Below are 25,946 nucleotides of genomic sequence, written 5' to 3' on the forward strand. Positions count from 1 at the left end.
TATTTACTAACCTCTTTTTATTGGAACTAAGCTGCAATCACTAACTGCACAAATAGCTATGAATTACAAAAACAACAATTTTCAGTGAGTAGTAAAGAACATATATTACCACACATTAATCTGAAAATTGAAAATAAATTATGAAATTTTCAATAAGTATACGAAATACCAAAGAGCATATAATCACTACGTTTTAAGAGTCGGCACTCTCGAACAATCCTCGAACCGAATTATGAACGTACATATCCCAACACACCAAATACAGGCTTAAAGATCTCGCATCCAGGCCATAATTGTTAAAAAAAGAAAAACCACACAATACTACCAACACAAAAAAAACAACGCTAGGGCTCGACACTTCCAGTACCTACTGTTTATCGATATCGATAAATGTGCGATACGTGCTGCTGTATTTACCTACTGTACTACCTATTAATAAAATAAAAGAACATTATATATATATAAACAATTTTATTTTACATGATAAAAATAACATAGTTTATTATTCAAGTAGGCATATTACAATATGCTGAATTCGCGCGCATTCTTTTTTAATCTGGTCCCTTTTTATTGAAGGCACTGGATGGAGAATGATTTCCACAAATGAACTTGTTTCCATTCAGCTTTTGAATAGGTAAATAAATACGCCAAATCCTCATTTCCTTTTCCTCAGCTTTGCCCATAATCGACATCTGAAATAAAGAGATTATCGATAAAATTGGTCGTACACTATTCGTGTCATAGGTTACTTAGTTTTTTACTTAAAAATACTTTATTCACAAAATATTTTCGTTTTAATCATGGATTGTACACGACTAAAACTAATTAAATTAGTAACTGTTAACGACTCAAAGTAAAAAATGAAAATATTGCATACAAACATCAGTTTACCGACCTGTTCGGATCAAGTTGGAAATTTGGCCAAAAATGCGTCAGTCTTCTTACACACCCACTACAAACTTCACATTTCCTTAAAGATTTGGCCCCCATTTAAATAACAGCTAAAGTTATTTTACCAATTACAATAAAAAATAACCACGTATTTTCATGTTCACGACAATTCAAATGACGTTTGACGTTTTACTACCAATCATACCAACCTAAAGAAAAGTAAGTATAATACGTCTATGTTAAAAGCAAGTATGGTATGTGCCACCAAAATGCAACAGCAGTCATTTTAATTCGATAAGATTATTTCTATGCCTCAATGTTGGTAACAAGGGCTTTCATAATGACAGCGTTTTACACAAAAATAAAACGCTAATTAAATAACTTACCCTATTCGGAACCTAATAATAATATTGAGAATGGCAACCCTGTTGTCGGTCGTATTGTCCTTTTCTAGCATATACGTCCCTCTCTCTCCCACACTCCCACCACACAGCAGTTTGCTTTTTGGCGGTTGTCGCAAAAACAAATTTCCAACTCATTGTCTCAAAATTACACCAGGCAGGATTAAAACTTTAGGTTCCGAATAGGGTAAGTTATTTAATTAGCGTTTTATTTTTGTGTAAAACGCTGTCATTAAACAACTGTACCGCTATTCGGAACCTAATAATAATATTGAGACGTGTTTGTTATCGCCTGGTGGTGGGAAGACGCCAAGCCAATGTGATTATACATGTACTTATTATGTATATGTAATATTATTATATTATGAGTGTTTAATTAATTATGCAGTACACCCTTTATTTTAACACCTGTGAGGAGAGAGGTATTTAGTAAAGCATACAATTTGATATTCCATTATATTATGATTATGATACTAACTTAACATTTTGTATACGTACTTAATGTACTTATAAATGTTCAAAAAGAATAAGTGAGTCACCACAAGGGTGCTATACTTAATTACTTAAATGTAGGTATGTGAAAACTAGGTAAAAGAAGATGTGATAAGTCAGTCTACTCTTCAAAGAGCATACAACATCTGTTATAAGGAGTAATGTAATTCAAGTATGAAAAGATAAAAATAATAACGTACTAGAGTAGTTTTTATTTATAAGTCGCAATTCTTATCAAATTTGATAATAATTATCTATAATAGTAAAGTAAGCAGTTGCAGGAATATAACAAGGACAGGACCTTTCTTATTTCCAGAATCCCTCGGGATTAGGTAGACGAATATTTTAATTATTCGTTATATCACTATCACCACAAACAGAGTTAATAAAATTAGGTACTTATTCAAATGTCATAGGGAATCACTAAATTTATTTAATGACTGTAAGCCATATACTTGGTTATAGGTTATAGTTATAGCTATAAAATGCATTTAACCCTTTTATATGCTTTACTAACGAGAACGCAAGTCACTGTACATACATAAATAAACCTTACTTAAAAGTGTGAAGGTTAGGTACTATGAGAGCTTAAGCCACAACACTCATTGTTCACTGCGCTGTGGCACTAGTTATGACGCTTTGTGGTGTTCTTGTGTAGAATTGCCACAGAACTTTATCAATAATATTTGCAGAGTCATTCTAATTAAATTCATGTTTAGCTATCATAACCTTAATTTTACTCAATAATTTGTATATATGTAGTAAGAGTAGTTTCTTAGTGGTTTACTTTATCTGGTGCCTACTGGTAGACATAAGCCTTAAAACTTTATTGGTTCTGACCGCTAAAGTGGCTTAATTTCTGTAAACTATTCATAGACATTGCTTAATTCTGAATATTCAGTTTTCTCTATTCAGTGTGTAAATTATAAGGAATCAGATACTTAATTCGAAACCCTAGCTCATCGCATAGGTGCTTTTAACCGAAATACAAATTTATGTGCTTATTTCGTGATTTTACATTATTTGCTGTGGGAAACCAGGGGGTTCCCGACCATTTGCCGGGCGCCTGTGGCCCCAAAGCCACAGCGCAGAGGCCCTTTAAGAGGGACCTATTTTATCCAATGCTAGAATCAACACTTTGTCGAATCTATTAGATATTTAGGTATACTTATCCTCCTTATGAACTAAGGATAATTGTTACTTGTTTATATTTCAATAATAGCAAGATTGTAAATTATTTTATATTCTGAAATATAATATTACTTAATTTGGGCCAGTGTACTTTTGTATACTATATCTCTGGCCTACTACCTACTATATAGGTTAGTCTAATAACATCCCGCCTCCTGGGAGGCAATATACAGAGTTCTTGGATATATATTCACGATATCGCTAAGTGTGTGGATCTAGTTTTCCGACACTTGACTGCATGAAATTATTGTGTACATTTTTTACAGGTCTCGAGCAAGAAGGGTACCTATATATAGGTTGAGGTCCTTAACTTGTGGATTTGGTAATAGGAGCAAGACACAGACGGGGTGTAAATTAATTGATCCTCCATGTTTCAAGAGATTCATGTGCATTGATGCCTTCAAGTTACACTGTACAGACAGACTATATAACTCTTTTGCAGAGTTTTGCCAACATATTATAATAAATGACTGCATTTGTTTGGGTGTACTTGTTCCGCGACAAAAACATATTTATATATATTACAATGTATTTTTGAAAAGTACTCGCCTTTCAAAATAGCTTCGCCTTTTCGCAAGGCTTGCTGCTGTTTCACATTGTGCAAAGCAAACAGTATCGCAATGCTATAATTTTGTATAAATTGAGAACTAGAGGGTCATGCCCTAGACGTGACCGCCCAGAAGTTATACTAGAATCGTTCGTGCAAACCATTAAGTCACTGTTTATTAAAAACCTTATGACTGGGTACATTACATTCCACGGTGGGTACATTTGTTAAACGTAGAGTATCAAACTATGACGAATAATGTTAAGTGAATTAAGTGATAACAATATTTGGTCCGTGCATAGAAGCACGTGCCTTTGAGATTAGTGCATGGGTAGTTTAAAATAAACTTAATCTGTGCATAGGAGCACTTACGATCAAGGTGGTTCGAATCCTCAAGGTTCACAAGGCAGACATAAGGGTGTAAAATAAATCATTCATAAACGCCCCGTTAGGTCAGTTTTGTACATTTTTATTTCCAACATGCTTGTGCAGCACATGACAATTTTCCTATACCATGCCAGTCAGGGATATAATAATTAAATAGGTACCTAACCTTGGTTATGTCGTGTACCTACATAGGTAGGTACTCGTAAAAATGTTAACTGAAAGACTAGTGCTCTCGAGGCAAATATAATTTATATTAATTTCTAGTCTGTCATAGCAGGCATAGACTTCAAAGGTTTTTAGATATTCATAGGGCCGCTAAACGGAACCCTTTGTACACCTTGAGCAGGCTGTTTGTGCTCTTGTAATTTATTTTCACACCATCAGTGATATTAAACATAGCTTATTTCAGAATTGAACCGTAAGCTATGTTGTGTCGTGAGCTTAAGTGAGCCTGATTTAATTAGAGTCCACAGATTATCTGGACCTTGGAGGATTGACCACACCTTATTCTAAATATCAATATTCTGTCTGGGCTTATGGTCGAATTTAGGTGACTAAATCTCTTAGCCAACTATTATCTATGCCACCAACGTTATGAGGCTTAGCGTCTCTAGACCACAATTTTATATTAGGGTGCAAAGATTTTTTCATCTTTAAAATAAAAATGAGTCGAGATAGGCCTGGAATCTTAGGTTATTTCATATCTATTATATTATAATTTTAGAAATGTTAATTATTCCAATTTTGAGTTTAGCCAATAGGGTGTCCGGGACCCTTAAAATAGATTGGTAAACAAAAATGAAACCTCGAATAACGAAGCCTATTTCGACTGATTTTTACCCAGAACATTATTTTGTTAGAACCCTTTTCACTTGTCCTTTGTCCAAAAGGAGGTATTTACATATTCATCTTTGTTATATTTTTATGATTGTGGCCTACTCGCTCGCCTGTGTTATGACCATATCATTTAATTTCTGACATGCCTTGCGCAGGCTTATATAGGTTGTAATATCATCATCAGTAACTTGACATCAGTTTGTGAATGAATCAAAGATTCTTTGGCACACCTTACGCAGGTGGAAACATGGCAGCCTTGCGCAGGCTTAAATAGGTACACAACATATTGGTATCATCCAAATAACTTGACGTTAGTTTGTGACTGAATAAAAGATTCTCTTAGGCACACCTTACGCAGGTGGAACCATAGTCCATAACAGACATAGCTTAAGAATATCATTCAAATGAAGTTTATGTTTATGGGTAATATTCCCTTAGTTGCGAGTTCTTCGCTCGACAAGGGGAAAGGATTTACTTTAATAGGCACTTTTAGAAAGTGTCATTCACGGTGACGAGATTTGCCATGACTAAACTTTAACTCTACAGTTAGCGAATATAATTTGAAATTATGAAGCAAACCATGCGTCTTCGTCAATGAATCAATCTAAACATTCCCATATTGTTAATGCCCTTTCAAGTCACAGGCTTCCGATTTTATTTAAAACGTTTACAAGTGTAGGTACTATTTATGTAGGTAGGTAGGTAGGCTTAAAGAACCGTCTTGTATGTACCTATAGTTACATATAGAATGAATAATCAAGTTATTCAAATCCAAAATAATACAAGCACATATAGCAACTACATGCAAGAGTTCTTTTAAGCTGTTAGTACCTGTTATTTATTTAAAGAGATACCTATCTACCTACATTTTAACCATTTTTTTTTTTTTTTTTCAAAATCTAAGATCTAGTTGGAGAGATGTAAATTGATAAGGAGTGAAATACTTAAGGATTTCCATGTCATTCTTGCGCAGAGCCATGCTAATATATCTCTTTATCTAGTCAGACTTAAGTTTACGTACTGCCGAAGTATACTCACTTTCCACAAAAATAAATGCAATTCTTGCGATGTAGGTTTGTTCGTTACCTTGTGTCCCTCAGAGCGGAAATAGAAGCCCCGCGAAGCGGGGCTTCGTCGACTCCTAAGCGGGTACACGTTATTTATCAGCAAGTTTATTACCAAAAATGCAATATTATATTTAACCCGGAACGGGATAAACCGACAAGTTGCTGATAGATACTTGGACAGATAAACCCTACACGTCTATAAGCTTCTACCTTAATACGTAGGTTCTACGTAACACGTATTAACTATCCGATCCTTTCGTATTCGAAAACACAAATCACTTGAAAACTGAAGGGTATGCCTCCACACATCACCATTTAAGTGTTATACCTAATTTCAACAGTTATTATAGACACACAAAGATTTAAAGTAATAAGTAATAAGACTCTGAAGAGACTTAATGTAGGTATAATATTAATTAAATTCTAATGGTGACAAGTGCACGCTTTACCAGCTCGATGTGTTTTCTACCATTATGTGTTTTAGTATTTTCATTAGCATAGCCACGGTGCGCGCAGGCAGCCTTTGAAAACTTACACATTACTATTCCGGATCGTTTTTATTTGCTAGATAGTTTAACGGACACTAAATTTAATTATTTATTTCGAACGGCAAAAGCCGTTAGAAACTGTTTTTCAATATAGTCAGCTAAACTGGGGTACAATTCAAAAACTCACCAGCAGTTTAGCTTCACGACCTTCCAGATGGAAAAACAGCAAGCCAATGAGTTGGAAATTTGTTTTTGCGACAACCGCCAAAAAGCAAACTGCTGTGTGGTGGGAGTGTGGGAGAGAGAGGGACGTATATGCTAGAAAAGGACAATACGACCGACAACAGGGTTGCCATTCTCAATATTATTATTAGGTTCCGAATAGCGGTACAGTTGTTTAATTTATCAAAGTATGGGGTGTCGATGGGCTGCGAAATACAATATGTACCAGCTGAAATGTCAACGTCAAAAGCAGTGGTTTGACCATAGACATAATATATATAGATGGTCAAGCAAATCTTGTCAGTAGAAAAAGGCGCGAAATTCAAATTTTGTATGAGACGACATCCCTTCGCGCCTACATTTTTCAAATTTGCCGCCTTTTTCTACTGACAAGATCTGCTTGACCAAGATATATAGACGGTGTCTCAGCGAGCTGTCACTGTTGCCACTTTTGTTTAGTGTACGATTAACAATTTAACACCACCTTGCTGTAGCCATGTCGATAAAGTCATATCGATAAACTATCGACATTTCTTACAATTTTAATTTTACTTCAAAGGTTTGACGATATCTAAAATGAACAAAAACGCTTTTATTATTTATTGTGGTTATCAGATCACAATTTTATCGTCACGCCCCAGCAGGGAACCAAGGGAAAGTTCAGATATTTAATTAAAATACATAAATACCTACTAAGATATGTGTTCCGCAATAATTGAAATATTTTATTATATTCTAATATATTTATTATTCATTAGCATTTCAATTATGTATATGTTTAACGAAGATATTGAAGCTTCAATTAATAGCTATTTCGTTCCGCTGTGTAGTGTTTATCGATATATAACATGATTAAAATCGACTTTTCACATCCCTAAAAGAACACACATACACGCTTTTACGCACACATTCACAGCCTGGATGCATCAAAAAAGGCAACACTTGATTTGAAGTTCACCTTGTCAGCAGTATGGTTGTCCTTTTTTGACAAATGGCATTTTAAAAGAGCGAGGAGAGAGAAATGGTACTAGTTGCTGCGCCGTCAAATAGAACAATAAACGTAGGGGCCTTGGGTTTGACGTTTGAGCGGGAGCGGCACTACCTGCGTTATTTTTTTTAAACTACAGAAAAGTACTTCTTATACAGCGTGTTGTTATTTTCTTTTAATTTTAAAATTTTATTTAGACACGACACTCTCTCTTGTGATAAGTTGAAATTTTCTAATTAAATACTAGCTGAAGGGGTACGTACTTAGATAGAGTACACTAAAACCTCATTATTTTAATGGAAAAAAGACACTATAAACAACGGTAGAGTAGAGGTACCTACTTAAATATGTCAACTGCTTTCGGTGTTCAATCTGATTATGTAACAAAAACAAATAAAACAACATGATTGGTGATAATCATATTATTTATTACCAAGTATAAGTAGCAAATAATTTATATTTCATAATTTAATACTTTCATGAATCTAGTTATTCTAGTTTTATTATGTTTGTTTATTCCTTTCTTTGTTTTTATCAATAAATAACCCGTTATTCTAGTTATTTTCTAATATAATAAGATATTTACCTTTCTATACAAGAAAACTTATAAAACTACATGGCTCTTATATTGCAGCGCTTTACGCAAAACTTAATTACATTGCAAAAACGAAAGTTATGCAAACTAAAATGAATGATCTAATATAATTATATTTCTTACTCGTACTTACACTAAACTAAATTGAAGTAACTGATAAAAAAAATGAAGGAATATCTCAACAAAAACAATAATTGGCACCATAAATGCATTCGATGGTAAGTTTGATATACCTACTACTAGATTTAAACCTATTTATACTATATTACATTAAAATAAAAGATTAATCGTTACGTTTTGTTAATTTTCATAAATTATAGCACCATGGTTAGGGGTGGTAGCGAAAACATATAAATGCGCATCACCCTTATCTATATTACAATGTTTATCATAAAATTCCTCCTTTAATATGTCAATATAATTTGCTAATAGACTCTTTGGACAAAGAGCTACAACGCAACCACCCCAGCCTGCACCAGTTAATCGTGAATGTACTCCCAACTTTTGGGATATTTCTACAATACGGTCCAAGTTTGTATGTGAACATTCGTACAAGTTTTTTAGGCTTTCGTGGCTCTTTAACATCAGTTTCCCCAGAATAGCCAAAGTTTCATTCTGAGAATCTCCGTTAGTGGTGTGACCATTCGTACCATTGACTTTGCCATTGCCAGAAGACTGGTTGCAGATATTCCGAAATTCATCTACTCTCAACGCTTCCTCATAAACATGCAGAGCTCTCTGCTTTAATTTAAATTCGTTTATATCCCTTGTATTTGCAGTAAGATACAGATTTTCCAATTCTTTTTCGCCAATGTTCAAAATGGTGCAAACTTCGTTCTTTGTATAAATATCTTTTGGTAAATACGTGTGCACCAATTGTATCATTTCTTCTAAGCTTTTTCCTATTTTGTTATGAGCTTCGCTAAGAGTTATAATCTTTTTATCGGTTTGTATTCCATGTAGAGTAAGCAATATTTGTGCTGCCAGTCTACATTCAATAACTCGTCGGTTATAATCATTTGTCGCTGCTTTGTTGGCTTCAGCTAAACTGTGGGCTACAACGAAAACAGCATCTTCTGGAAGGCTCACTGATGTTGCTTGGAGAGGCTGAAACGTAATGTATTGTGCACAATATTTTTCTGCTAGAAAAGCAATAGCTTGATCCATTCCGCCTCCTTGAGTACCGATATATCTTTCGCTTTTAGCGCACAACGACGCTATTTCGGTTTTGCTCATAGATTCATTTTGTGCGTATAAAAATGATAAACAAGCAGCGCTTACAAGTGCCGATGAACTAGAAAGACCAGAAGCTGGAGGAATATTTCCATCAATATAAAGTTGTAATCCATTTTCCATATTATTTTCTAAATGTTCTAAAGCCCCTTTTATACCGCATAGTACGTAGTTATACCAAAATGGTTTTCCATCACCATCCGGTGTTATCTTGATATCTTCGTAAGTTGTAATTTTCGTATTAAAACTTTTGTATTTACTGTTGGCATTTCGAAGATAAATTGCCGGTTCTTGTATCAAACTTGCCGCAACCAAAATATCCTGCTCCAATGCCATGGGCAACACTGGGTAGCCACAATAATCAATATGTTCACCAATAATATTTACACGTCCCGGAACTCTCACGTAAAATGACGGCTTGTTTCCAAATTCATCTTCAAATAAACGAGATAAATTATTTATTCTTTCATCACTTGGTGTGATAGCGATTGGTACTTTATCACTCTTGAGCTCACTTTCCATTTCCGTTGGCATTAATTAGGACTTGTTATATGCAAAGCGACCGTACTGCGGCACCGCAATAATATAACTGAAAATTACGTTTATCAGCAATGGGATTTTATGCCACTGAACTACACACTTCACTTTGTTACACGTACACAATCATAACATAACAAAGCGATGTCGCGCTCGTTTATTCACTGCAAGATTGTCTCGTATGAAATAATATAAATTTTGGTTCTTCTCCACCGACATCTATAATTGAGTTATATGAGTTGTAAACGACCATACACAGTTAGTTAAATTTTGTTAAATGAATCTATTTATATCAAATTCAACTCGAGGTATAGAGAGGAGAATAAGTAAACAATAATTACAGAAACATAACCTAAAATAAAACTGCTGATACAGTAGGGTGACGTCTTCGTTTACGCTTCTTCCTCGGCCGATGATGCGAGTCGAATTTACAGTTAGGAAAGTAAACATGTTATCAAAACTAGTATTCCTCGAAGGCATATGTGTACATTTACCTACATAAATTAATAAATACAGTCTTATAAAAATTATTATTATTCTTGATAAAATTTGTCTTAATTTTTTCTTGATATAATTTAATATTATGCTTAAGAGGAAAGTGAAAGAAACGTAGTCCCTAATTTCCATTCTAAATTATAACCTTATCCCCCTTCGGTTTAATTTTGATAATTAAAAAAAGTAGGTATGTATAGTGGACTTGATGCATCAAGTAAGTCAATTATAATAGGCTAAACCGAATAATTAAGTTTAATAGGTATTCTAAATTATTTGTGCTTTAATTTCTAACAATATTGAACTACCTATGACAAAACTATGGTAATTAAGAAATATTCAATCAATTTGTTTGTAGCATTCATTGCGTACCTACATAACGTAGGTACATCATTATCATAAGTACCTTGATTAACAGGATTAACTAGATTAAGGACATGACACGTAAACACCAATATTAATGGATACTAAATTCAGGGTTTTTTTGTAAAAGTATTTACTGGACGACGCTTTTATAATTGAAAATAGGTATCCAGCCAGCCAGTAGTTAAATGTTATCAGCAAATAAAATGCATCATATTTAAACATTTATTGCCCAACATCCGTTTAATCGCTACGAACGATAGTACAGTTATTATAATATAGGTATGTACCTAGCATATCTTATAATTGCTAAGTACTAAGCTATCCCGGTTTGCAAGTTATTGATATTGTATTTTTGTGCTATATTTTGTGTTTATGTTGAAACACAAAAGATACTAAGTATTTGTCATTGAATTGTTAAGTGGTGGACTCAATATCGATTACTAAGTACTTTGATAAACCTGAGGAATTTCTCAACTCCATAAATGCCCATTGTTCCATTCAAGTATGCTCAACATTATCAGAAAACAGATACCTACCTATTGAGAATTCTCAGAAGGCATGTGACTACTATACATTAAAACGAAGTAGTGGTTATTACTGGCATAATCAGAATACGAATTACTCAGGTTTTATAAATCGTGCTCCCATAAACATTTAGCAAAATCTCATTTCATTGCCTTATATGTATTGGATAAATAATGAATTTTATAAGTAATAACAGGTTCTAAACTATACATATCTGTGTGCTAAATTTTAAAAATGTTTTTTACGTGTAAGTCTTAATAAAAATAAAGCCAACCACTGACTAACAGTCCGCCGGACGATATCGGCCGGTCAGTTGTTCGGAACTGTCAAATTTTTGTTCTAACTGACAGGCCGATATCTTCCGGCGGCCTGTTAGTCAGTGGTCGGCTTAATCCTCACAATTAGTAAAAATATAATGTTCGTAGACAATGCAGATCATTTCGTAGTTACAATCAGTTTTATTTATAATATTATTTTTGTTTATGACTGATTCACATATAATAGACATACTATAAATATTACACTTTGTACGGAACAACGATATTAAGTATTCAAAAACCGAGGCACCAAACTTGACCAAACCATCACAAAACAGGAACACTCTGTATAAACCTTGTTTTGAGTTCGTAAAAAAATTGAAGTGTTTAGTTACATTGTATAAATATGTCATTGATGTAAATGCACAGTGTAAATGTAATATTTTAGTAATATAACTGGTACAAATCAATGATTACATTGATTACAATAAAACGACCGCATTTTTGATAATCCGTAGTTTCCCGCCATGCTTTTTCTAAGTTAGTTTGAGGCAAATTTTAAAACTTAATTCCATGCTAAAGTTTATTAAGAGAAACTATAGCAAAAAAATGTTGTCCTATTTTTGAAATTCCACCTTGAAAACTTGTTTAAATAAATTATTTTTATCTTATTTTAGTGGTTTTAAAACACTATTTAAGCCCTTAGCGTATTTGTGCATGTCTTAAACGTGCTCGTATTGTTTTCAGTTTTGTTTGACAGAACAGCTTATTGTAAATTGGTAAATTCTAATTTAAGCATAATTATTTAAGTAATTTGTGATTATCAAAAACAATTATTGTGTACTATAATTAAATCAAATTTATGTTTAATATACTTATACGAGATGGAAGAAGCGCTAGACTTACAGAATGTATGCAGAGCGTGTTTGGCGAATGGAGAACCCTTGAAGGACTTGTTTTCCGTGTGTTCTTCCGAAGTATTCAAGTACTGTACGTCTGTTGAGGTATGGAATACTTTTTTACATGATCTATTATCCGTATAAGCTGGTATAAGTTACGTCTTCCAAATCTTTTGACCTTATTACAGGTAATTTAAGATATGGTAGGCTAGCATAGAGTTAACAGCAATGTAAGACCCCATTTTAACAAATTGTGTTTTTCCAGATATCTGAAAGCGATCCCTTGCCGAAGCTAATATGCCAATCATGTTTAGACTTATTAAACCAGTTGTATTACTTCAAACAAGTGGTTTCCAGGTCCAACTCTATATTAAGACAACAGTTAAAGGTAAAATACACTACACTACACATATTTTACTAGATTCATAATAAATGAAACAGGAAAAATAAGTGGATGTACCTTCTACTTTGCTTAACCTTTTAACTGCCATAGAACTTTTCGTTGAGCATGCTCGCATGTCACCTGCGGTACGAAGTTTTGTCTTATTTATCAGACGGCAGCAAAATGAGCCCGATTTTGTATGTCTTTTAAATCAGTCTACGGCGGTTAAAAGGTTGAGGATAATTTGAATTTCAAATAAATGAAATACTAATTGATGAAAAATAATAATTTCAGGTGAAGGATGAAGGGCAATCTGCAGAAGATAATATAAATGATGAGCTAGCCGAGCAGGGCCTTCAAGAAGCCTCCTCATCAAGTCCTGAGTCTAGTGAACCATATGAGGAAGCACCCAAAAAGTTAGTTTCTTGTTCTTTAGTATTTCTACTTTTTGTACTTTTTACAACTAACATTGTTTTTAAAGTTGTTATTCTGTCAGAAAACAACAATCATCCTGGTAAGGCTCCTAACATATCAGAATGTTGGGTAATTCCGACGAATTGTGATAATCAGAATTACCTAATATTCTGATGTATTTTGAATTGTCTGAATACACTTTACCTAATCTATCTATCTATCTATCTAGCCCCTTTGTTCTGAGTTAGAGTATATCTCTTAGCTCAGTGTGCCGCTTGGCAAAGGCCTCCTCTAGCTCTTTCCATTGAGGTCTGTCGTGGGCCACTCTTCGCCAGTTCGGGCCCGCTGTGAGTCTGAGTTCGTCCTCCCATCTTGTTCGAGGTCTCCTCTGGCTCCGTGTACAGCCTCTTGGGTACCAATCCGTTACAGTCTTACACCATTTCTCCCGTCTCTCTCTCAGCATGTGGCCAGCCCATCTCCACTTCTGCTGGTCTATTTTGGTGAGTATGTCGGTCACTTTTGTTTTTTGTCTTAGGTCTTCGTTTCTTACTTTGTCCAGTCTGCGTGTTCCCGTCATACTACGTTCCATAGACCTCTGGCAGTACTTAAGCCTATCTCGGTGTTCTTTGTTGAGTGCCCATGTCTCACATCCGTATGTAATGCAGGGTAAAATACATGTGTTGAACACTTTCCTTTTTATGGTAATGCTGAGATTAGTGGACTTCATAACTTCTTTCATGAACCAATATTTTTTCCATCCATTGGTTATTCTTGTATTTATTTCTTTGCTAGTGAGGTCTACCGGAGATATTAGTTGGCCAAGGTATGTGTACTCATCTACATATTCTAGTACGATCGTGTCTATGTTAATTTCTGTTTTTATTGAATTGGTCATTAATTTTGTTTTTGTGGTGTTCATTGTTAGCCCAACTTTTTTACTTTCTATGCACAGTGACTCGATCATACTTTGCAGTTTGATTGGATCTTCTTCAAATAATACAATATCATCTGCAAATCTAAGGTGGTTTAGTTTCTTACCATCTATGTTGAGGCCCATGTGACCCCATTCTAGTTTACGGAAAATGTTTTCAAGGACTGCAGAAAATAACTTGGGGTCACCCTGTCTCACGCCTCTTTTTACTCTGAATTCTGGGCCAATTTTTTCCAGTTGAACTCTTGCTTTGCTGTTTTTGTATATGGTTTTGATGACGTTAATGTATATCTCCGGAATACCTTGACTTGACAAACTTTCCCACATGGCTTCGTGGCTTATGCTATCGAATGCCTTATTGTAGTCTATGAATGCCATGTATAGATTTTTGTTGTACTCATTATATTTCTCCACTACCTGTTTTACTGTGTGGATGTGGTCTAATGTTGAAAAATGTTTCCTGAAGCCACCTTGTTCCATTGGTTGGTTTTCATCAAGTCTTTTACTTATTCGATCCAGTATAACCTTTGAGAAGATTTTATATAAGTTAGACATCAGGCTTATGGGCCTGTAGTTACTTATGTCTTCCTTTGGGCCTTTCTTATGCAATAGGATGATGTGTGATGTTTCCCAGTGTGTGGGTATCCATTGGCTATTCATAATTCTATTAAATAGTTTTGTGAGTACTGGAGCTAGTTCAGCAGCCATCCCTTTTAGAAGTTCATTGTAGATGTTATCGGGTCCTGCTGCTTTTTCTAACTTTTGACTCTGGATAGCCTTGATTACTTCGCATTGCAATATTTCCGGCTCGAGCTCTATTTCAAGTTCTTGAGGTTGTATATATTCGCCTTGGTTCGATGTTTGGATTATAGGGAAGTCCGTGTATAGTTGTTCATAAAATTGCGTGGCCATTCTAATTATATCCTCTCTTTTTGTGACAGTGTTTACCTACACCTAACACTTTACCTAATAAAATAATTTATTAGTAGAGGCCTTATAACAAAAAGTATAAATGGTGACCCGCCCATGCGCTACCTATGCATTTATAACTGATATTATGCTATGTTATTGTGTTTAGGAGGAAAAAAAGAGTTTACAGAAAAACTATAGGACAATCGTGCAAAAGGGACCGCATGAAATGTGTTAAATGTGACAAGAGATTCCAAAAGTATGAGACCTTGGAGGCCCACATGCGGAGCCACTTTGGAAAGAAGGTAAAATATTTATTTCAATATTTCCATAAAATAAATAAAATTAAAAAAAAAGATCATTATCCCCAATATTTTCATACTGAAATAGCATTCTATTCGTATGAATGGGTGTTTTTAGTTTTAAATGTTTTAATCATTAGAAAAGTGATTTACCCAGAGGGAAAACTAGGCCTTATTGGGATTGAACCTTATTATTAAACCAAAAGCCATCAGTGATTGTAAAATCCGTACGTTCGCGACACCTAGTTTCAAAATCTCACTCCCCTATATTATTTTTCACATGGCTTGGGTATGGTGATAGCTATAATCTCCATACAATTTATGACATTAAAAAGCAAAATTGTATTAAGCTAACAGCTTTCACCAGTTTCACCATAGGTACCCAAGCTATGTAAAAAAATACTATAATCTGCGCAACTTATACTGTGTTATTACTGTCTTTAAGCGTTAATTCACCTAAAATATCCCCTCAGCCAGACATCAAATGCAGCGAATGTGACAAGACTTTCCTCACGTTCCGGAGCCTCACCAGCCACTCCCGCACCCACTCCGGAGTCAGGAAGTACCAGTGCTTGACCTGCGGCAAGGACTTCGCTTACCTCAACGTGCTGAAGAATCACGAGTTGATACATGCTGGCATTAAGAAGCACGCGTGCCATTTGTGTGATGCTAAGTTTGTGCAGGCGCATAATTTGAAGGTAGGTTTACTGAGATCACAGAATAAATAATAGTACTACCGTACAGAAAGGAAACTTCCTACAAAACCGAAGTTTGACAGCGGTTCAGGGTCGAATCATGCTATACCTTTCTAACATATGGCACTATCCCTTTCGGCTATTTAGGGTTGTCAAAATTCAAGTGATTATCTTATTTGTGGTCGTGCTGTCGTGGACGCAAAAGGAAGTCAAGTGGTGCCAACCCTAAAAATTGCTCGGAGCAATGCTGAGTCGAGCGGAGCCGAGTTTGGCCGAAGTCAGGCGAGTTTCGCACCCCTGTTGAGATGCTGCTACTATGACAAGTAATTTTTCAATTCTTATACTTTTATATTGGGCAAGTTTTCAGGAAAAAACAAGCAATTGGCTTAAAAAACCAGTTACTGAAATTTCTGCTCATTCCTTGTACTGGTTGTGAGATCACACCAGAAATTGTCATTATGAACCACAGAAGAAACTAAAGTCACGTTAAATTTTTCATAATCTAGTTCATATTTTTTTACTTTTACTATGGACGAATAAAGAGTGACGGTGTCTATCTATACAAAGTTGCGTTCCCCAATATTCAGCGACATCTATTGAACGGAAGTTGGATTACTTTGACGAGAGTTCTAAGCACCGAACAAAATATATACTGCAAAACGTAATTCAAGACCAAAAAAAGTGAGACAATGTTGCCATTGCAATAATTTGTTTCTAAAATTGTAAATTCCTTGTGATAAATAATCACGCTAAGATAATTTATTCATTAGTAATTTTACTCCTTCTATTTAAAAAAGTACTTTTATTTATTTATTTGTACATAAATACAATACGCGCTAGTGAAAAAGTGGCAACATTTCTTACTTTTTTTGGTCTTGAATTACGTTTTGCAGTATAGTTCCACATATCTGCTGCGATAGTGACGCCATCTGGTAATTAATAGTCTGAACAATGGAGGAACGGCGATTAGGGGTCATCCATTAATTACATCACACGTTTAGGGGGAGGGAGGGGGTCAAGAAAATGTGACATATTGTGACATGGGGGAGGGGGGAGACACAAACTTTGTGACGTCACTTTAACTTCATCAGTAACCGAAAATTTATTTAAATTATTTTATTCGCTGTACATTTAAATAACAAGTTTTTAAAACGATAATCGTTTTATTTGTTAATTTTTCTTTCCTAAGCAGTTTTGGGTTATAAAATTACTAATATTTATATCGTCAAAAATATTTTGATAAAATATTAATAATACTTAGGTACTTTACTTAATTCGATTTGGCGATTTCGTAGAAAAAATGTGACGTCACACTAGGGGGGAGGGGTTTGCCAAATGTGACCAAGTGTGACAAGGAGGGGGGGAGGGGTCAAAAAACTTAGAAATTCGTGCGACGTAATTAATGGATGACCCCTTATGACGTCGGTCTCTTGTTTTATTCTTCCATGCTTTTTCCTTCTACAGATGCACATAGAAACGCACAAGAACGAGAGGAACTACGGGTGTTACCAGTGCGGCAAGAAGTTCGCGCAGCCCGGCAACCTCAAGATACATCTCATACGGCACACGGGCATCAAAAACTACGCCTGCACGCAGTGCGACATGAAATTCTACATCAAGGTAGGTTATTTACATTTCTAAAGTCTGAAATACGTGGTGCCGGCGTCAGAAAAGAATAGCACCACCCCATCTCGTCCCGTGGGTGTCGTATAAGGCGACTAAGGGAAAACTGGCCACAGATTTGCATATGAGCAAGGCTCGCCCGTATCCTTAGCGGGGTCCTTGCTCACAAGAGCTGTGCGCGCGCCACATCGAAAAAAAAAGTCTGAAATACATGTCAGGCTAACCATCATGTCAATTACAAATTACAAGATTAAAATTAATTTCAAGCAAGAAAGCTTTAGCTGACTCCCACTAAAGCTAATTTCGTAAGCTATTTCGTATTATCAGGCTTTGGAGTAGGTATCTACATGTATATGTAATATAAGCTAAGTAACTATAAGAATGTCTGTTCGTGTTCAAGTAACAAATCCTAAAACATTCAAAGTGAAAGATCGTGGTTGTCGTTTCGTAGATTATTGAGCAAGCAAATTAAATATACTTAGCTTATATTATACCTACGTTGAAGCAAAAAGAGGGTTATGATTTTAAGGTATCGTCTTGGATCGTCCCATTCGTTTTTCGTCAAGTTCTTAAATTAGTCCTATTCTGCTTTCGTCACTCATTCTACATTGAAAGCCACCGACGATTGTGACGAATGTAGAATGAGTGACGAAAGCAGAATAGGACTAATTTAAGAACTTGACGAAAAACGAATGGGACGACCCAAGACGATACCGATTTTAACCGGTATGTATGTGGGTATGTCTGTCCTTATAGTTTTTAATCTTGATTGCAGGCAGATTTGGTGAAGCATATGCGGTCTCACTCCACCGAGAAGCCGTTCTCGTGTCAGCTGTGCGACAAGACCTTCAAGAGTAGGAGCTTTATGGCGATACACATGAGAACTCATACAGGTAACGGTACAACTAGGTACTACGTTTGAAATTGACTTTTAAGTTCTTAACAGTTCTCAGAAATTACACAAAAATGACTAAAGTTCAGAAACATTGTGGGAAAACCGTAGTAATAGTTAAAATAGCAATTTTTAATACATTAACGTTTGCATTTCCCTTTAATTTGTATAATGGGGTTGGAAAGAATGGAAAGTTTGAAAAAGGCAGGCTTTATAAGAGTACAGAGGTTGTTAGAGTTAGACCAAGATAAGTCTGCAACGATTTTGATAACACACGCAGTGCAAGTGTTATTTTAACGTCAAACTTCTATGAAATTATGACGGTTAAAGTAATATTTGCACTAGGATGTTGCTTATTTCGTCGAAATTGAATTTTTCTGTCTCACCGCCTTAAATTGTTATCTTTCACTAAAAAACCAATGTGGATTTTTTTCAGAATTTTCAATTACGTTTTAGGGTTGCTACCGAATTTTGAAAATTTGGACCCTCCATACAAGATATTTATTTTTTTGTTTTTTTTACCTAGTTTTTTTTTATGAGACAACGGGTCAGGGTGTTTTAATGTGCAGTTTAACATTAAAAATAATACCACAATTTTTTTTAAAGCTTAGGCCCCCCCCATATCTGGCGTCTTTCTAGCGTCGGCGTCTGTCGGCGTCGGTCCAGCGCTATGGAAAATGACGTTGCTGCGCAGTTGCGTCGACGTCGGCCATAGGATTGTAGACGCCGACGCTCGAAAGACGCCAGATGTGGGGGGGCCCTTATTGATGCGTGTTTTACGCGTAAAACAGGAATATTTTTTTTTTATATATATATTGACTACACCTAGTATTGAATTACATACAAATAGCTTCCATATATTATGTACTTTGACTCACTGTCTCACTAAAAAAAAAAGAAAAAAAATGTATGAAGGATCCAAATTTTCTAAATTCGGTAGCGACCCCTAAAACGAATTATCTTGGTCTAACTTAAGTAACGTTGGAAGTACTTGAAATATTCACCATAGTCTGTATGAGGATGAGGCATAAATTCAATATTAAATTAATGTTTTCAGGCGAGCGCCCGTACGCCTGCGACCTCTGCCCCAAGAAGTTCATGGCCCGCAAGGACCTCCGCAACCACCGCATGATCCACACCGGCGAGAAGCCCCACAAGTGCCAGCTCTGCTCCCAGGCCTTCATACAGAAATGTGCGTTGAACAGACACATGAAGGGGCATATGAGGGACGAGAGACCAACTATACCAGATCATGCGCCGCTCGCTGTCACTTATGAGTGGAGAAACGATGCGTGATTGTGGAGTTAAAGCAGCATCCTCTAACCCCCTTACTCATAATGCTTTCCGGGCCTGATTTAGTTAAATTATGTTTTGTCCCTATCTTACAAATACCTACACAAGTCAAAGTGACAGAAAAAGACAAACGGTTCATAGCTAATTCGGGCCAGTAACGCGTTTATGAATAACGCCATAAGAGGTATATCTGTTGCTTTCGCATTAGTGTAAAATAATGAAGAATTGTGTCATAAATTAATATTAAGTGATAGTTGTGTAGTGCATCCTTTGGACCCATAGGATATATTTTGTTACGAAACCCTTGTGGAGTTGTTGTTTTAATTAACTGTTGTCATAAATCCTGGTCATGGCACCAATTATAATGAACATATCATGAAGTTGTCATAATAATGGTAAAGAAACATACAAGACGATACCCAAAAGTGTTAAACCTTACAAGTGCCAGATCCGTGTACGAGGTGTGTATACGAGGGGTTAATGACATCTGTCAGCGTACCCATCGAGTATGAAAAAAACTATAATTATAATTGAAACAAAAGACACTTCAATTTAACCTCGTAAGACCCACCATAGCAAGTTTCCCAATTATTAATTTGAACCTTGTTCTATAAGTAAATTGGAACGAATTTCGTTTGTTTTAAAACGCAATGAAACAAAAGAAAACATACTACTATATTTGTTTCATGAAAGGTTCAAATTAGATTGCAATAAAAATATGTACAGTCGCCATCAGATATATCGGAGCGACCAAGGTGCTCACAAATATCTGAGCACGCCTCTATTGTCAGGGAGTTAGAGCGCGTGCTCAGATATTGTGAACACCTTGACCACTCCGATATATCTGATGGCGACTGTACATTTAGACTCACGAGGTTAAATAAATAAGTAATATGCCAGTAAATAATAATTACATTTCTGCATTCCAGTAATGAACAGTCACAGCAATTTTGTTTGTAAATCCTGCAATCACTTCATTATTTTTGTGTTTAGTGCATAATCATGGAAATCTAATTTATTGTTAAGTTTATATTTACAAAGTAAAAGACAATATTGTGTAAATAATTTATTTAAGAAACCAATTATCATTATTCTCCATAAATCACAACAAAAATGGTTCTTGTTTAGAAATTAAGTAACGGCAGCTAAGTTGCAGATGAAAGATAGAATTCATATTTATTCTTGTAAATGTAGATTAAGTATAAATAAAATAAACAGAAATATCGTTATTTGTCCTCTTTATTTTTCTTTTATATAGGAGCGGCGAAGGTGCTCAGAAATAGCTAAACATGCGTCAATTGTCAAAGCGTTAGGTAAGGTTATTAATTATAATTATGTTCTATGTTCGGCATTTCAGAGCTCATTGCATTGCATGTTAAATCATATAATTTGAGCATTGCCTCCTGGGCCCTGATTCCCAGGAGGCAATGCTCAAATTGGGCATTGCCCATCATGATTTATTTATTTAAACTTTATTGCACAGTAAAAAATATACAGTGACAAAAGGCGGACTTAATGCTACAAGGCATTCTCTACCAGTCAACCTTTAGGCCAAACAAAGAAACATGGTTGGGGCATGATCAGATGATCACATAAATAAAGTTATCTGTTTAGATTTTTCTGCTTTACAGTTACTATCTTATGCACCTTCATATGCCGCCTCATAGAATTCCGTCTAGAGAACTTCATTCCACACAAAACACACTCAAAAGGTTTTTCCCCAGTGTGGTTCCGTTCATGTTCCTCCAACCCCAGTTTGCCGGCAAACGCCTTCGAGCAATACTTGCAGCTGTAAGGTTTCTCGCCAGTGTGCATTCTTTTGTGGGCCTTTAGAGATGGTTTGGACGTTAACGACTGTAAACATACGTCACATTGGTACAAAGGATTTCTTCCTTCGTGACGCATAATGTGTTGTTTAAGGTAAGCTTTCTCTGAGAACACGTAACCACAGTAATCGCATATGTACTGTCTGTTCCTGTGGCGTATGAGGATGTGACTGCCGCAGACCTTCTTATTGATGAATTTTTTGCCACAGTACTCGCATGGATAGTTGCGTTCGCGGTTCTTGACGTGCGTGTCTAAGTGGTGCTGTGGATGAAGGAGCTTAATCAATGCTTATATTCTTTAGGGCCTACCATACAAAAACTATTTTTAATTTGAACCACGTTGTATAGTGAATTGGGAAGCGGTGAAACAAAAGAAATGCTACTATATTCGGTTTGTGAAAAGTGAAAAGTTCTGCACATTGTGATACTATTTGTAACAAGTTGGTGGTAATGGTAACAGCTGGGAACATCCCCGTCTATCTTTTTAAGGGCGTTATCACGCTAAAGATATCAAGGTATCTTACCTTATATGTAGCAGTGTTCTTAAACACCTTTCCACACTCCTCGCAGACTCGCTGCCATTTTTGCTCGTGAGTTCTCTTATGACTGCTGAGAGTGTGGGGGCTACTGAATACTTTAAAGCAAATCGGGCATGTCACATCCTTCAAAGTGTAGTCAGTGTGACAAGACTTTATGTGGCAGCGAAGTCTGAAAGCACCCTTGTAGGTTTTGTGGCATATATTACACTCTATCTGAAAATGCATTTTACGTCAATACTTGTCAATACTGAGTTATTTTGGGTCAGGACCGCTTCGTCCACAATCACAATCCTATTTCGTCACCTTCTTAACTTGTCATTATTGTCATCACTACACCTTATAAAACAACGTACGTGGGGTACGTACGCGTCTGTCTGTTAGTGTATTTGTATGTTCGCAATAAACTCAAAAACTACTGAACGGATTTCCATTTGGTTTTCACCTATCAGTAAAGTGATTCTGGAGGAAGGTTTAGTTTAGGTGTATAATTTGTCAACCCGCGGGAAGCCGGGGCGGGTCGCTAGTATGATATATGGTTCACTGTTCTGATCCAACATCTCTATAGCATTTTCATATCTTGTCCACATTTCTATACGGGTCCATAGAGCTAACTCATCCACATTCCTATATGCTGGCGTTGGTGGAGATCGAAATAACCAGGCCAATTTTTTCAGTTGGAAAAAAGCAATGCAAAAGTAAATGGAATCATGAAAATTGCACATATTGTCTGATTTACAGATTTATAAAAGGCAGTCAGGATAATGGATGGTACAATAATGTTGCTATAGCTGGCACTGTGGTCAAAACAGGAATGTAGACAATATGGGACTGCAGTCAAAACAGTAATGTGGACGAGTGGACTTAAAAAGGTGAGGAAATAGGATTGTGGACGAAGCGGTCCTGAGCCGTTACTAAATAATAATTAAATACGAAATATTATTATGTTATAAATTATTATATAGCAAATTTCTGGCCCTTAAACAAATCTGAACTTACAAATTCCCCCTTTCCTTCTTTGTGTGGGCATATTATAATATGGTTCTCCAGCCGTTTTGCAGATGAAAATTTCCTATTACAGCGCTCGCAATTGTAATCCATTGAGTCTTTTGCTTTTATTCTCCTTTTGGGTGACTTGATAAGTTTAACTGAACTGAAACAGATATTTGTAGTGATAAAAATAGTTTTAATAAAATTTTAATATAACATTTAACACTGCCAGCGTTTTTTGTACGTAGGCGCTTTTCGCTTCATACAAATTTTCAAGTGTTGGCGACTGACCAATCAGCGCGGGAGAAAGCGGCCGCGGAATCAATGTGTAAATGTGTCGAGCAATTATTGACTTCAAAACTCGTCACGCGTTTTAATATACATACACGGTGTGTCTGACCATGGGGCTTTAAATCCAGGGATCGATTCTACTCGCTAAACTGAGCTACTTTTATTATGGTACCAACCCCGAAATCCCGAAAAAAGATTTTACTTTTTCATATATTTTGGCTGATCAGATGTGGACGTTTTCTATGGAAAAGCCAAAACTTTTTCCCCGATTTTAGGGTTGGTCGATTTTAGGCTCTAGATTTAAAGCCCCATGGTCAGACACACCATGTATATACATATATAATATATGTCTAATATTTTTAACTCTTTACCCTGGTATCCTTTAGCCTACTAAAGGATATAATTATATTTCCCACATACAGCACTTTAAACATGTGTTCTACTTTCGATGAGTAAGACTGACATTCAATTGTCAGTTTTTAAATGTCTGTGTCTAACAGAAGTTTTATTACTTAAATGTATCAGAAAACTTGGGGATTTGAGCGTAATTTAATATGAAATTACCTTGCACTAGTTGCCTCAACATGGTTTTCAATATCCTTCGGTGCATCTGAAAATAATGGAGTATAATCTGATCAATTTTTGTTGGTAAACTATTATACAAAAGAAATGTGGAAGTTGTGTAAAACTACTATGTGATCTTGACATGTCTCTTTATTGAGAAACACTTAAAAATAAGTCACAACAACAATTATATAGCATATAAATGTTTATTTTTATTCTTTTGGTTTTGTAAGTACTAGTACACTATATTTTTAAATAGTTTTTCAATAAACAGCCATGTCAAGATCATGTATTCTTTTCTAATGCTAAAAAAACAATGTATAACACCTACCATCATTATGGCTGTCATTTAAAATTTCATCTGCTTCTTCTTTAACATCTTCTATTTCAATTTTTACATTGTATGCTGTTTCTAGAGCAATAAGCTCTTGTCCACTCATATTCTGTGTTGCTGCCACATCCTCCGATGGATCTTTTCTTTCTAATTTTAAAGAAAGTTCTTCTTTCAATAACAATGTATGTAAATTGTTTTCTGATTGAATACATTTTGATTTGAATTCTATAAACTCATTAATAAATATGTAACAATGGTCACATAAAGCCTTTGGAAGTCCGTCTTCGTATTTGACCTGTAATATAACATATGTATGTGTAAAATGTAATCTGTAAAGAAATAAAGTTGATCCACATCAACTTTCCGTCCCATCAGCTAGTCAACAATATCGTGTGCGTGAAACCTTTGTGCTGACCCCATTCTTATTTCCCCGACCCCCGCGGCAGACCAAAAAAGCGATGGCTCGATGTCGTGAAAGCAGATATGATATGAGCGTGAACGGGCTCACACGAGACGACGCCCAGGATCGCGCAAAGTGGAGAAAGGCAAGTAGGAAAGCGGACCCTGGCAAAGGCCGGGATAACGCTAGGTAGAAGAAGAAGTAAGGCCTATTAATGATATGGCCCATTATAGAAAACGATTGTAGCTGTTAGAAAATTGTATAGTTATTTGAAATACCGTAAAACCAGGATATAAAAAGTGACCCAGGTGACCGTAACCATACTCTTTGCCGCAACCATGGCGAGTTGACAAGAGAAAGTTGATCGACCCAAATAATCGCAATAAGAGAAAAGAAAATTGAGATTAATAATAGGTTGAACAATTAACAAATATTTAGATGAATAAGCAGTTCTTGTACGGTATTTAGCGGTATGTTAACATAAATAAAAAGATAATATACCTCGATTGATGTACAATAAAAATACTGTTCGGGACTTATATGTTCGTAAATAAAATGAGAGAAACACTCTGCTCTTCCGAGGCAAGCACGGCATGAATTTGTCCACTGTTCCATATTACAGATGGTATTGGTTTATTATTTCAGTTAATTCATAATATAAACCACAATTATAAAGATAAACAAAAACTACGATTACGAATCGTTTCGTTTGACAAGACAAGTGAAGTGAGTGAACTGAACATGGAGTGAACTACGAAAGTGCGAATGAATGAAAAATAACGTGAAGTGATGTCCGGTGAAGTAAATACCGATAATCATTGAGCTAAACGAGTACTAGTATCGATTTTTTTTGTTATTAGCAATAGCATGTTTTAGTATGACAAGTAAAACAATTCCAGTTTTGAAATAAATGAATGAACTGCATCGAAATGATTGTTTAATTTTGAAATTACTTAAAAAATTAAAAAGACACACATTCATTAGGATAAGAAACTTAAAAAATGGGTTGTTCAAATTTTATCCATCGCTTCCATATATCGTTAGGCGGCGGTAACGGTTACAGCAGTACTTGCGGATTGAATTGAAACTTTAACTATATATTTATATAGTACATCTACCACCATAAGTAGTCTGTTCGGAAAGAGAGTC

The 25,946-nt window shown here is 35.5% G+C and overlaps 3 protein-coding genes across 3 annotated transcripts; 1 reads left to right on the forward strand and 2 right to left on the reverse strand.

Annotated features, from left to right (window-relative positions):
- Positions 1-8,005: 8,005 nt before the first annotated feature.
- Positions 8,006-10,378, reverse strand: LOC134679841 (N-acetylgalactosamine kinase). The gene has a single exon (XM_063538744.1). The coding sequence runs from the start codon at positions 9,871-9,873 to the stop codon at positions 8,407-8,409; it is 1,467 nt and encodes a 488-aa protein (XP_063394814.1). The 5' UTR covers positions 9,874-10,378; the 3' UTR covers positions 8,006-8,406.
- A 1,904-nt stretch (positions 10,379-12,282) lies between these two features.
- On the forward strand, positions 12,283-21,085 carry LOC134679843 (oocyte zinc finger protein XlCOF6.1-like). The gene is made up of 8 exons (XM_063538746.1): positions 12,283-12,520; positions 12,681-12,803; positions 13,092-13,213; positions 15,221-15,356; positions 15,827-16,051; positions 17,513-17,668; positions 18,447-18,564; positions 19,621-21,085. The coding sequence occupies exons 1-8, from the start codon at positions 12,401-12,403 to the stop codon at positions 19,857-19,859; spliced, it is 1,239 nt and encodes a 412-aa protein (XP_063394816.1). The 5' UTR covers positions 12,283-12,400; the 3' UTR covers positions 19,860-21,085.
- A 114-nt stretch (positions 21,086-21,199) lies between these two features.
- On the reverse strand, positions 21,200-25,515 carry LOC134679842 (zinc finger protein 260-like). The gene is made up of 6 exons (XM_063538745.1): positions 25,299-25,515; positions 24,395-24,692; positions 24,064-24,109; positions 23,218-23,371; positions 22,207-22,434; positions 21,200-21,944 (listed from the first exon to the last, which is right to left on the reverse strand). The coding sequence occupies exons 1-6, from the start codon at positions 25,410-25,412 to the stop codon at positions 21,459-21,461; spliced, it is 1,326 nt and encodes a 441-aa protein (XP_063394815.1). The 5' UTR covers positions 25,413-25,515; the 3' UTR covers positions 21,200-21,458.
- Positions 25,516-25,946: the final 431 nt, after the last annotated feature.

The sequence above is a fragment of the Cydia fagiglandana genome, chromosome 3 (assembly GCF_963556715.1).
Source record: "Cydia fagiglandana chromosome 3, ilCydFagi1.1, whole genome shotgun sequence".
NCBI lineage: Eukaryota > Metazoa > Arthropoda > Insecta > Lepidoptera > Tortricidae > Cydia > Cydia fagiglandana.

What these genes read in the sequence shown, in the direction of transcription:
- LOC134679843 (XM_063538746.1), top strand. Translation starts at nt 12,401, where the DNA reads ATGGAAGAAGCGCTAGACTTACAGAATGTATGCAGAGCGTGTTTGGCG. An exon ending in TATTAAGACAACAGTTAAAG is followed by an intron (nt 12,804 to 13,091) that starts GTAAAATACACT and finishes TAATAATTTCAG; the next exon opens with GTGAAGGATGAAGGGCAATC. An exon ending in GGAGCCACTTTGGAAAGAAG is followed by an intron (nt 15,357 to 15,826) that starts GTAAAATATTTA and finishes ATATCCCCTCAG; the next exon opens with CCAGACATCAAATGCAGCGA.
- LOC134679841 (XM_063538744.1), bottom strand. Translation starts at nt 9,873, where the DNA reads ATGCCAACGGAAATGGAAAGTGAGCTCAAGAGTGATAAAGTACCAATC.
- LOC134679842 (XM_063538745.1), bottom strand. Translation starts at nt 25,412, where the DNA reads ATGGAACAGTGGACAAATTCATGCCGTGCTTGCCTCGGAAGAGCAGAG. An exon ending in AAATGACAGCCATAATGATG is followed by an intron (nt 24,110 to 24,394) that starts GTAGGTGTTATA and finishes CATTATTTTCAG; the next exon opens with ATGCACCGAAGGATATTGAA. An exon ending in AAGAAGGAAAGGGGGAATTT is followed by an intron (nt 22,435 to 23,217) that starts GTAAGTTCAGAT and finishes ATGCATTTTCAG; the next exon opens with ATAGAGTGTAATATATGCCA.